General features: G+C 50.8%; 1 protein-coding gene across 1 annotated transcript in view; it reads right to left on the reverse strand.

The window, feature by feature from the left end:
• Positions 1-161: 161 nt before the first annotated feature.
• The window catches only part of Trappc10 (trafficking protein particle complex 10), a 57017-nt gene continuing 44521 nt past the window's right edge, over positions 162-12657 (reverse strand). The window contains exons 18-23 of the mRNA XM_032888302.1: positions 11864-11964; positions 10664-10790; positions 9251-9421; positions 7924-8101; positions 3709-3903; positions 162-3073 (exon numbers count right to left, since the gene is read on the reverse strand). Of these exons, the coding sequence (XP_032744193.1) occupies positions 2835-3073; positions 3709-3903; positions 7924-8101; positions 9251-9421; positions 10664-10790; positions 11864-11964 (1011 nt within the window). The 3' untranslated portion in view covers positions 162-2834. The remainder of the gene's footprint in view (positions 3074-3708; positions 3904-7923; positions 8102-9250; positions 9422-10663; positions 10791-11863; positions 11965-12657) is intronic.

Genomic DNA, 12657 nt, shown 5'->3' on the forward strand with positions numbered 1-12657 from the left:
AGCTGGCTCAGGGACTGCTAGGACCGTGGTGAGTAGAGCTAAGCTTTAGGTCTCCTTGTGTAATGATTGCGGGATCTTGGTCAGGAGCTGGGAAATCAAGCAAATCACCACACACTCGCTTGTAACCGTGCAAAAACAAAAAAACCCAAGTTCAAACGGAGTTTCTTCTTAAAATGTGTATTTTTAGAATTTTAATGCTTACACTTTAAACAATCTTAGTACAGTGGTTTTACTCTGACATTATGTTACAGAATACTGTGAAAATGGAAACAACGCCTGCAGTGTCAAGGTGGCACTCCTAGACCCAGTTCCAAAGAACGGCTGCCCGCTCTCTGCCAGAGAAAGGGTGTCTTCGTGAGAAATAAAAATTTAAAGTCATGTGCGGCTTATTTTAAGCGTCATGGTTTAAAGGAAACACACTGGTCAGTTCTTTCATAAAAAGTGGCATAACATTGCATTTTTAGATAAAATCTGGCATGTTTGATTTTAAAATTTCACCTTGTTTTAAATGCTAAAGAAAAAGAAAAAACAAACAAACAAACAAAAACCAAGAGAGGCTTTTCTAGGATTTCTACTCTTTATCTGACACAGGCACCCACTCCAGGCTGCACAAAGGGGCTGTAAGGCAGGAGTCATCAAATACAATTCCCATGTTACAAACAGAAGTTACAATTCTTCCAATCACAGGAGACCCTGTGAAATTCACAACAATTGTAACAGCCTTTCTTCCTGCGGCATCTACACGTGGTGCCAACTGTCTGTAAACATCAGTGTACTTGCTTCCAAGACACACTCCCTGTCTGGCTTCACCATGTCTAACACCTGCTTCATCCTCACCAAACCAATACCCGTACAACACAATCCAGTGACCGTCTCTTAGCTCCTCTACAAACAGAAGAAACAAGGATGACTTGGTGCCCCATCTCCGGTCTTGAAAACAAACACATGTAGTTTTTGGGTAGCTAGAGGAGGAAAAAAAAAAATCCCTTAACAGATTTGATTTTATCCTATACTGAGATAACAGAACTACCACCAACATTTTAGATTACCCCTTTGTTTTATTCTAAATATATATAATTAGGAAACTCCAGAGAATTCAGACCAATGAAAATGGGGTGGGTGGTTAACTCAGACCGAGACTCCACTCTGACTGGGCAGCACATTACGCAGGGAGGTGGGAGGAAACAGTGCTAGGTGGACGCTTCTCTGACAGGAAGAGTCTCAAAGACTTCCTCACACATGGGTTGACAAGTGTCAGGGCAACTGTCAAGGTTTGCCACAGACAGAGTCCAGAGGGCTGTAAACATTCAGGAAGCATGAAGTTCTAATTTGCACACCTTGCTCACCCAGTTTAAACTGCACATAAAGTAAGTTTCCTAAAGGTTTTAAATGTTTATTTTCTTTATGCATTCCTCCAACTCTTGCAAATGAAAAAGATTTGATGGTGGTGTGTTAGCGGTGTGTGTGTGTGGGCGCAGGGGGCGGGGAGTGTCACACCATCCTTTATTTACTGAGTTAAAAGCAAATACACTGAATACTGAAAGTGTTGGCTTGGTTCTCCTGGATCTACCTGTGTCCCTGACTCCCTGAGCCCAAGCTTGGTCCCTGGCCACGACTGAAGAGGGCTCCTTGCTCTTCCAGCTCCCCCTCTCAGGTCCCCCTCATGTAAGCCATGCCAATGAGCCCAGAGCACTCTGACTCCTATGTACAAAAATACATCACTTTGGAGGACTGAACACATTTAATACATACAGCATGTATTTACAAGCTAGGACTTCCACGCCAGTAAAAACAAACACACATTTATTTTGTCCTTGATTTTTGGTGCAACTTATACACAAACATTACATCAGTTAGTCTGTACTCTTAAAAATAATAAATCAACAATATGTACAATCAAATTTACAACCAAAAGTAAATGAACCCGTCGGTGCGGTATGACTGCAACCCAGTGGCCCAGCTGAGGTCCTCCAGGCCCTGAGCCGAGCACAAGAGAGGCCCTTGTCATCTTCACTGCAGACAGAACATCTTCAGTTCCGAGACTTAAGGTGCAAAGATGTCGATTATGCAGCTACAACACAAGCAGACTTTAGAGGGCGAGAACACATTCTCTCCCACATCCAACAATTATAATAAATAGAGATTTAATTCCAAGTGCATATGCTATTCAATCAACATTAGAGGGAGTCAGGGGTCCAGGACCTTTAGCCTAAGCCGTCTCCATACCACACTTCCCTCCGCTCTGGTCGTGTCTGCAGGACCTTCCACGTGGCTTCTACAGATGGACCTTGTGATCTGCTGGGCATCCCAAGGCACAGAAGGGGTTATGTTCCCTCCCACCCCACCCCACGGCCCCAAAGCTGTTACTATAAAACCGTAACCAGGGGCTCTGGGGTGGAGGACAGTGTTTCATCCTGGGAGGCCCACGGGTTGCCCAGGGACTGGGCCGTGTGAGAAGGGCACACAGTGCCATAAGAGGACTGCAGTCTGCTGAAGATCCACCTTAAAGAAACAATGGGGGTGTACGGAGAGCCACCAGGAGAGAGCTGTGAACGGAGACCAGACCCCCTTGAGAGGGTCTGATGAGTTGGGGATACCAGCAGGGGGCACAGGGTCAGGGATAAAAAATGAAAACAAATCCTGTGTCATAGACAACATGAGGTGACGCTCTACTCCACTGAGCAGCTGAAGGACACTATTCTCTGCTGTGTCTGTAGCTAGGCAGGACTGCCAGAGTCTGGTTAGAGCTAGTGTGTTACCACAGACCACAATCCAGCCACAGTCCCTAACGTGCACTCACGGCCACTCTGTGGCTTTGCTGGCTCATGGCACAGTCAGGTGACACTGACTTCCAGGACGTGGTCGTCTTGACTGGGAATGACCAGGATCTGCATGCCAGTGCTGGAGTTGAAGACCTGGCCAGCGGGCAGTGCCTGGAGCCGGGGCATCGGCAAGCCTTTGTGCTCGCCGCTGGAAGTGGAGTGTGCGCTGCCTCTGCTCCGCAAGCTGCTGCAGTCCAGCTGGTCGTCTAGGTGCTTGTCCACTGACAGGCTGTCATTTTCTATCCAGCTGTCTGTGGGACACACAGGAGGTCAGACAGAGCCACCAGAGTGGGCCTGGGGAGGGGGCGAGCCAACCTGGGCTGTCATGTGGATGCAGAAGAGCCAAGCAAGTGTCATGCTGTTATTCCTGTAGTTTTTTTTTTTTAAAAAACTAGGACAAACTGGGATTTGGGTGTTAAATTCTACTGGCCATGAAAATATGTGTTAACTTTTTAATCTGTCACAGGAAGCTACAGCCTATTCAAACACAGAATTTACCATCGATTTTCAAGAGGGCTCTGCCACAACTTTCTTGTGATGTTCAGGAGACACCATACTCTGAACTGGCAGTGTGGTTTGGTCCTCTCAGGATGCCAGGTAGTAGCAGAAACTGCAGTCCCCAGTCAGCCTTCCCCGGACGGCTGGGGAGGCAGCAGGCCAGCACGAAGTGCACTGTGCAAGCCAGAGTTTGGGGATTCTGTGCTTTGTTTTAAACCACTCTAGGGCTGTCCATTTAAACCACGCTCTGTGCTAACAATTCTGCATAAGTGAGACGCCAAGGCTATCGCAGTGAGTGAACTGACTTCCGGTACTTTCAACATGGGATGACTTATCAGGATATGACCCACTTTATGTAAGACGGGTTTGCCCTGTGTAAACTCCTTACCGGCGTCCAGTTGAGAGGCGTGAGCAGAGTGGTGGGGAAGGTACTTGAACAGTCGAACATCAGGCAAGGGGAGGTAACCAGCAAACAGAGGCATCACTTCCATGTGGACTCTGTGAGTAGCCTGGGCAGCCAAAGGCATGGCGATGACACCACAGCTCTTCCCACAGACAGCCCAGTTGCTGCTGTTGTCCACAACTGAAATGAGGAGGACAGACCATTGGTACAGGCAGCAAAGTGAGACCCTCTCTTTCCAGTCCTCACGGCCACAGTAGAGACCCCACTATAGGACACACGCGTCTCACGTTAAGTCCACCTTAGAGTGAGCATGCGTTCTGATAATTACGGCACACCGCTGTTTTAGTGCAACACTCAATTACTTCTAGTTTGACTGGATCACAATGGATGCAGACAGAAAACTACATTTTCCATCAAAAGTGTTAAATAGGCTGTTTGGTGGCTGGAGGCAGATCTGTCTGTGAGTTGCATCAAGACCAATGACCTGTGTTGTGCTACTAAAACGCCACTGCAGGCTCACATCACAACGGTGCCCACTTCAGCAGTGGGCTCCAGTGACTGTTCATGGGAAAGACTGGAGGAAGTTCTCTCTGGAGATGTGTCTTCTGAAGGGTCTATCTGTTTACGTATCATTCTTCCTCTCTGCATCCTGGATGCTATAAAGTGAGCACGCTCTTTCACTGTATTCCCCAACAGCCATGTTTCTGTCTTGCCTCAGTCCCAAAGCAATGAAGCCAACTGCTGGTGAGCAGAGTGACCACAGACAGTCTGCGTTTGGTTTTCACAGGCATCTGTCACGGTGATGGAGAGCTGGCCAGCACTGCCTGCGTCCATCCGTCCCTGTGCCTGCCAAGCTTGTCTGACCTCTGGGTGTGACCACTCATGGAGAAAGAATAAAGCTATCAACCTTCAGGTGCTTCCCAAGGGTCTACATTGTGTCACTGAGGCCCAGCTTAGGCACAGCAGGGCCTTAGCACAGGGCAGCTGTCATCGACATTGATTACTTTGTTTACTGTGTTTGTTTGTATGATTGTTGTTTTGAGACACGGTCTGGCTGCTGCTGGACTCTCACTATGAGGACCAGGCTCACGCTGAACTCACAGAGGTGAGCCTGCCTCTGCCTCTGGAGTACTGGGATTAAAGGCGTGCACCACCACACCTAGCTGATCACCATGCTTCTTCTTTTTTTTTTTTTTTTCTTTTCTTTTTTTCAGAGCTGGGGACTGAACCCAGGGCCTTGCGCTTGCTAAGCAAGCGCTCTACCACTGAGCTAAATCCCCAACCCCAACATGCTTCTTCTTAAAATCCTTCCCACTGATCTAGGGCGACCCTAACACTCGGCCTGAGGTTAGGACAGTGAGCAAGACCAGCCAGGAGCTGTGGTGATCAGGAAAAGACCCTTTCCACAGGAAGCAGACAAGCAGCAAGGCGGTGGTCACAGCTTCCTATGCTGTGACAGCAGTAGCAGCCTGCATAGCGTGCAACCTGATGGCCAGGAGCAACAGAGGCAGGTGAGGTGGCCGTGAGGGGAGGTGCTACAGGCTGCGGCCTCCATGCCACATTCATGATGGTCCTGATGAAGGCACAGGCCACGCTCACAGTCTTCACCAGCACACACCTGCTGGATACGACAGCTGGACCTAGGAATGACCTCCAAAGAGCAGCCACCGTCCCCTGCTATCCAGTTCATCCCCCAAAGCCTTTTCCCCACTTCTAGGGGTGGGGGGGAATGTGTGTAACAGAGCACATGTGGACATCAGAGAACACCTTGCACAAGTCAGCTCTCTCTTTCCATCATGCAGGTCTCAGGGATCAAACCTAGGTGGTCAGGCTTGGTGGCAAGGACATTGACTCACTGAGCTGTGTCTGGACAGTCAGAGGTGGCATACACCCAGCCTTCCCTACTGTGCAGTCTCAAATGAGGACAGGAGCTTGCACTGGTAGGCATGGCCAGGCAGCAGTCTTCAAAGGCCACCACAGTCAGAGGCACTTGGGTCAGCCATTTCTTTTGGTCTAATTCCACAGAACCACAGACATGGGCTCTCTGCCCTCGCCCTGACTCTTGTCAACCTCTGAACCATCCTCCTTCCTGTGGTGCTGTCACTTGAGACTGTCCCGTCTTCAGAAGAGGGGTAAAGACACCCAGCCGAAACAGCCGAGGACACAGAGCTAGGCCAGCCTGGTGTTTCAGGCTTTTCACATTCCCAGCTGCAGAATGGCGGCTGTGAGCAGAAGTGTGTAAGGAATTCTGCACGGAGTGCTGAACTAAGCCATCTTCACAACAACGGTTCAGCTCTTTAGTTAATGACTGGCAAACTATGATAATCTGTGCTAGCAGATGTTTAGGAAATAAACCACGTGAGGCTGCCATGTCAGGTCAGAGAAGAACAAGGCAGGGACCGCAAACCCGACACCCCAGAACTTTGGAAGCTGAGGCAGGAGAACTTCCATGAGTTCTAGGCCAGCCTGGGCTACAGAGAGAGATCCTGCCTCAGCTCCCCTTACCACCAGCCCCATAAACCCTCAGCCCACAGTCTTTGTCTTGACGAAACCTGAGATTTTAAGCAAGCATTGGAGTTTGTGAAGCTGCATTTGCCCCTGTGCTTGAAGTCCCTGTGCCCCTGTGCAGGCGAGCTGCTCAGATGTGCATTCTGGGGCTGTGACATCAAACATGTCTATAACTGGAAGATGTGCAGACTTGGAAAATCATGCTCTCTAAATGACCAACTCATGGAGCTACGAAATGACCCCTGGCCAAAGAGTCCCTCCAACAAGACAGATGGAAGGACTGCAGGACATGAGCGACTTCAGACCCCAAGCAGGGGTGGTTTCTAAAGGCTTCCTCATGTTCTTCAGCCGTACACCGCTTCTCCTCAGAGGGCACAGATGAGACATGGGAATTTGGTTACCTCTCATCAAGCTAGACAGCAAAGAGATCAAAGACCCCAGACGTCAGCCAGGTGTACTGTATCTTTCCACTTGGGAACAGAATTATTTTTCATGAAAAATACCATGTTATGTAATCACGGTACTGTTTTATTGATTTACTGTGTACGTGTATGATGAGTACCACGTGGGTCAGTGAGCTCCCTCCTTCCCGAGGGCTGGACTTGGCTGTTAGGCTTGTGTACCAAGCAAGCTTTTACCTGCTGAGCCATCTGCCAGCCCTGTTTACTCTCATCTGTAAATGTATGTTCCTATGTATGTACATGTGGAGGCCAGAGGTCATCTTTGGCCATCACTCCTCAGGTAGGTGAGAGACATGGTCTCTCACAGGTCCAGATCTTGATAAACTGATTAGCCTGGCTGGCAAGCAAGCATCACCTGTCTGCCTTCCAGCACTGGGGTCACCACATTCAGTTTGTTTGTTTTAAGATAGGCTTTCTCTGTGTAGCAGTCCTGGTTACCCTAGAACTCACTCTGTAGACCAGGCTGGCCTAAAACTCAGAGATCCATCCACCTGCTCCTGCCTCTGAGTGCTGGGATTCAGGGTGTGCACCACACTGCTGGCTGCATGAAGCAGTTAATATAGGGTCTGGACACTGAACTCGCGTCCTTGTGCTCGCACTTACTGACGAGCCAGTTCTTGAACCCTGTTCTTGAAACAGAATCTCAAGTAGTCCAGGCTGACCTAGAATTCACTTTGTAACTGAGGCTGGCCTTAAACTCCCGATTAAGATCTATCTACTTCCCAAGTCCTGGGGTTAAATTAGTGTTAGTGTGTGCAGGTCTGCGTGTGGTGCAGGCCTGCGTGTGGGAACAGTGCCCTCACCACTGTGGCTCGGGTGGAGCTTAGGCCATGCAGTAGGGTTTTCATGGCAGGAGCCTTTGTCCACTGAGCCGTCCTGCTGGCCCCGTTGTTTAAACATGAAAATATTTGGTTCATTGGTCATAGTTAATGATTGTGAGAACGGCAGTGCCTGGGGAGAGTAAGGGAGGACAGTGTGGTCTGTCAGGGGCTTCAGCTGTTGGGAGCGCAATGACCCAGCTCTAGGGCGATGGCTGAACTCTGAGGCCGACACAGGAGGGCAGACGCATCAGTGGTGCTGAGTGCCCAGGCTGCTGCAGTGTGCTTGTTAGAAGCACCGTGCTAACAGAGCTGTGCAGAGTGAGCCCAGGACCAGGCTCACTGTGAACCTATCGGCAAACACTCTCCCCTAGGGTGCCACACTTCACTGGGAGGGCGAGCGTGAGTCCTACCTTCATACATAAGCTTTGTGGAAAAATAGTCCTCGGACTCCACCAGTGCTTCGTCCTTGTCCACATCCAGGAGGTCGGCGAGCCGTGTGATGCACACCTCCAAGGAGCAGAGCGAGCCTGTCTTACAGAACTCAGCTCCTGAGGCAGGAAGGATCTCAGCTCTCACGCTGTACAGCGTCTGGAGGGAGGGACAGAGAAGATAAGGAAGGGACGGCTGACCGGAGTGGCCAGAAGAAAGGCCATGGAGCAGGACAGAGCTGCACGGCCACAGCACCACCGGGCAGCCAGCGCTTACAGATGCGAGCCCAACTCCATGGCCCTAGGCGTTCTTTCCTTCTTACACGTCACTGCTGCTGAGAGGACAGTGAGGTGCACACCATGGCGGGTGTGGGAATCAGAAGGGAACTGTGTGGAGCCGGCTCTCTCCTTCCACCTTCACAGTTTCCAGGGATCAAAAGCAAGTTACCAGGCTTTTACCATAAGCACCTCTACGCGACAGCCACCTCACCAGCCCCTTAGGAGCCTTATCTGTATTTCAAACATGGGAGCAGACATGGAGCCACCTTCCGTGTGTCTCCCTCACATCAAGGTCATTAATATTGGCATCATCTGCTTGGTCTGAGTCTCCACTGGGGTTTCTAAATCTGCCTAGGATATTCTGAAGAAGATTCCAGACAGCCTCCATTTCACCTCTCACATTAACATCGAACAGTACTAAAAACTAGACATTGTCTTGCCAAAATACACCACCATTACCAAAACTAGTGAAATGAACGCACCCCCTGGGTATCATCTGACTCTATCTGTGAGCCCCTCTCTTCATAGCAGCCTCATTCACACAAACCCAGCACAAACCAAGAGTCCCAACCTGCCTGCTGCCAGTGGCAGAGGAGAGAGGCTCGCACTACTGAGTTCCAGCTCAGAAGCCAGGCACTCTTGCCTGTGTGCAGAGCTACCTAGCGTGTCCAAGACGAACAATGCACTGCTGGTCAAAGGAGAGAGCGGAGATCTACGATCATGCTCTCTTCTCGAGACTCACGGAAAGGTGACAACTTCTGTGTCCTCAGACAGCCTTGGTAATGACTTTCCTATCAAACACTCAGTGAAGTCTGCTCAGAGAAAGGCAATTGTCTGACCATCTGATGGGTGGTCTCCTTATACAGTGCCGCAAACAGGACAGGCACAGACAGCACAGGCTCTGGCTCAGTTGCTCCTTGAGCTGTGGCTCCAGCGTATTGAGAGAACCCACCCGATCTCCGCAGTGACAAGAAGAGGAAGTGCCCCGTGCTTCCATCCCCATCCCATTGCTCAGTAACGTAGTACATACAAAAAAGTTCTCCACTTGGAACTCGTAGGTGTAGGGCTTCAAGGAGACAGTCAGCCGCTCTTCAGAAGCTGGGGAGAACCCCACTGAGAAGCGGCAGTGCAGAGGAGGGGGCGGCTCCTGTGTCCACGTCAGCTCCCAGACAAAGAACACGGACTGCTTACTGTGGATAAGCTGTAACGAGAGGCACGACTTTGTCACAGTGCTCAAAGCCTTGTAGAGCAAAGAGGCATGCGTCAGGCAGAGTCTGCGTGAGCCTGTGTGTTCCTGTGGCTACGCAGCACCTACCACTGCCCCATCCTGTGCAGGGGACAGAGCAGGGCCACCGCTGGTAAAGGCTTATGGCTGCATAAACTCACATCATCAGAGGTCATGAAAAGTCACTTCAGGGTCACTCTTAGTACATAGCAAACTCCCTACATGGCTCCATAATGGGGACACCACTGTCCCAGCTGGACCAATCACTGCCTGGAGGTGGGCTAGTGACTGAGGAAGGAGGTCACCAGGGGTGTGAAGAGAACCTTGCCCCCGGCCCCACTCCCTCCCCTCTCCTTGGTCACTCCCTGGCTCCCATGAGGGATTGGACACAGCAGCTCTGCTCTCCATGCACTCCTCTCCATGATGTGCAGCCTCTGCACAGGCCCAGAAGTGACCACGAACTAAAGAAAACCTCTGGAACCAGGGCCAAAGAACCCTTCCTTCCTTTCAGGTCATTTCTCAGGCACTGTGTCACTGTGACAGAAGGCTAGCACACCATCACAGCACGTCCATGTCAATCATTTCCTACTAACATAAGCTAACTTAGGAGCAAGTCTAGCCAGACACGTGGTCTAAACACCAGGGTCTACACCTACAGGAGCAGGGACAGGCTCAGCAAAAACCTAACAATGGCCAAGTATCAGTGGGAACATCTGAAAGACTGAAGCTGCAGTCACCTCTAGGAATCCTGACTGACATCCAGTAACACTACTGACAAAAGTACACATAGAAAGACAGGGTGGGAAATGCCAGGCAGTGGGAGCCCACAAGAGCTTCTCATAGCAACACAGCACAGTAGGCCTTTCCTCACAGCAGCGCAAGACACCACACTGTCTCAGTGACAGCATGCACCAAGTAATAGATCCCACACAGGCCCGTGTTCACACAAATCACACACGGGGCAGGCAAGCTCAAGGCTTAATTCTAGAATGACAAAGGCACTCCTGTGCCACATGCTGGCCCCTCAGCCCTCTAAATCCACCTGTTCCACAAGTGAACTCTGCAGGCACATGACCCGGTATAGCGCTGACCCAGGCCCTCCTCGGTGCCCAGAAGCTCATGCAGGTCAGCAGCAGAATCTGTTCAGCCTCAGTCAGTCATTCTGGCCCCCTTCCCTGAGCTGCTGAGAACCTGCTGCTCAGAGCAGAGGACGGTTACCTGCTGGGACTGTGTGTTCAGGGGCGCCAGCCTCAGGTCAGTAGCATGGCCTTGGTCTTCCAGATTACTATCTGACAGCTCAAAGTCCAGTTCCGACAGGTTCTGAACACAGACTTGCACATATTTCCTAAAACACAGAAACAAAGTGGTCAACCCAACACTCAGTACTCTTACTCCCCGCGTGTCAACTAATCATGTCAAAGATGGCTATCTGGATTAGTGAACTGAAGTCCTAAGCCCAGTGGAGTCGCTCCATGGGCTGGCACCCCAGCCTGGATGAGAAGGCAAAGCAAATGGAGGACAAATCTACCTCTCTCCTCCCTGACTGCGGTGCAGTATGAGCGGCTGCCCTGTTCTGCTGCCATCCTGCCCTCGCTATGCTGGACTGTATCCCTGCAACTATCAGCCCTAATAAACCCTTCCTTAAGTTGCTTTTGTCCTAGCAACAAGACAAGGAATTACTACAGACATTTCCTTAGTTGCTCTAACAAAGTCCCCTGGAGGTTTTCAGCCTTTGCATGGAATGTTTCCCTGCTGAGTGACATGAAGAAAAAAAATACTGCTAGTATAACATTTATTCTTATATCCAAGCCAATCCCACCAGTCCACGGGAAAGAGACTATTATAGGGACAGGGAAGTCGGGTGCCAGTGTTGTCACTTGAAGCAGGAAGAGCAGTGGTCCTGACACCTCTGACCTCCCCAGTAGGTCTGATGATCCCTCTGGAGCAGCAGTGCTCAGATGGGTGACCTGGCTCCTCCCAGAAGACATCAGCATAGCTGGGGCTGTGGGACTGGTGTCCTGAGAGACCCAGAGGCGCCACTGAGCACTCTGCAGAGTACGAGCACCAGGCTCTCTACCTGAGGCAGCAGGCAGTGACCAAGGGTGCAGTGACAGAGAACTAGCTACACAGACCTATGGGTAGACTGGGCAGCCTAGAATAGAAGCCTTGTAGCAGTTGATCAGTTGCAGTCTGCCAGCACCCAGAGATGACGGGTGGAAGGAGACTGCTGGTCAGCTGAAGGTCCGATTGGACCTCACCGATTGGACTTCACACCGACCTGTCAGCCTGTGAGGCAGAGAGGAAGCTGGGAACATGGCCTGGGTATCCAGAACACAGGGAGCTACTCTGGTACTGTGTAAAGCTAGTGACACACAGTCCACTCCAGGGAAGGAGCAGAGCTGGCCTCCCCTGCCTTACCGGGTTCCAGCGGACAGCAGAGAGTGCGCGGTCCTGAAGGGCACACTGAATGTCAGTGCGATGACAGTGGAGTAGATAGACCACGGGCAGTCGATGGACACCTGCAGAGAAACGCGACACCTTCAACCCACTGGCCAACAGCACAATCCTGTCACCGTCCAGCCGGCGCACAGTGGCTTCTCTGTGGTTCACCATCCTTGTCTTGAGAGGACATTCTATTAGACGTATTCTCACATGGACAGGGGACAAACAAGGAGTCACAGAACCAACAAGGATTGAAGACAGAGTTGGACACAAGGCCAGAACGGCAGCTCAGACCCCGGCACACGCACTCAGGCAGGAAAAGAGCCGCCTTGTCCACTGAGATGTCAAACGCAGGAAGTATGCCAAGGCCATAAGCAACCAGGAACCACTGGAAAGCAAGTGGCCATCCAATTACTTCACTTGCCTGACAGAACCCAGCTAAAGGCCAACCAAAGTCAGGGTACGCTGTGGACAAAGAGACACTCACTGGGCGCAGGAGAGGAGCGGCTCTTGAGTTTGCTTTTATCCACACACAGAGCAGACCGCACCTCCCACTGAAGGAGACATCAGCTGTACTCCCTGTGTTCTCTGCACAGTGTGCAGAGAGCAATTTCCTAACCGCTCTTGAGAGACCGTGTAGTGGTTTGGATGATGAGCACGGCCCCCATAGCCTGTGTTTGAATATTTGGTCCCCAATTGAAGGAACTGTTAGGGAAGGCTTAGGTGTGGCCTTCCTGAGGAGGTATGTCCCTGGAACTCTGAGGTTTTAA

Source organism: Rattus rattus, chromosome 18 (genome assembly GCF_011064425.1).
Source record: "Rattus rattus isolate New Zealand chromosome 18, Rrattus_CSIRO_v1, whole genome shotgun sequence".
NCBI lineage: Eukaryota > Metazoa > Chordata > Mammalia > Rodentia > Muridae > Rattus > Rattus rattus.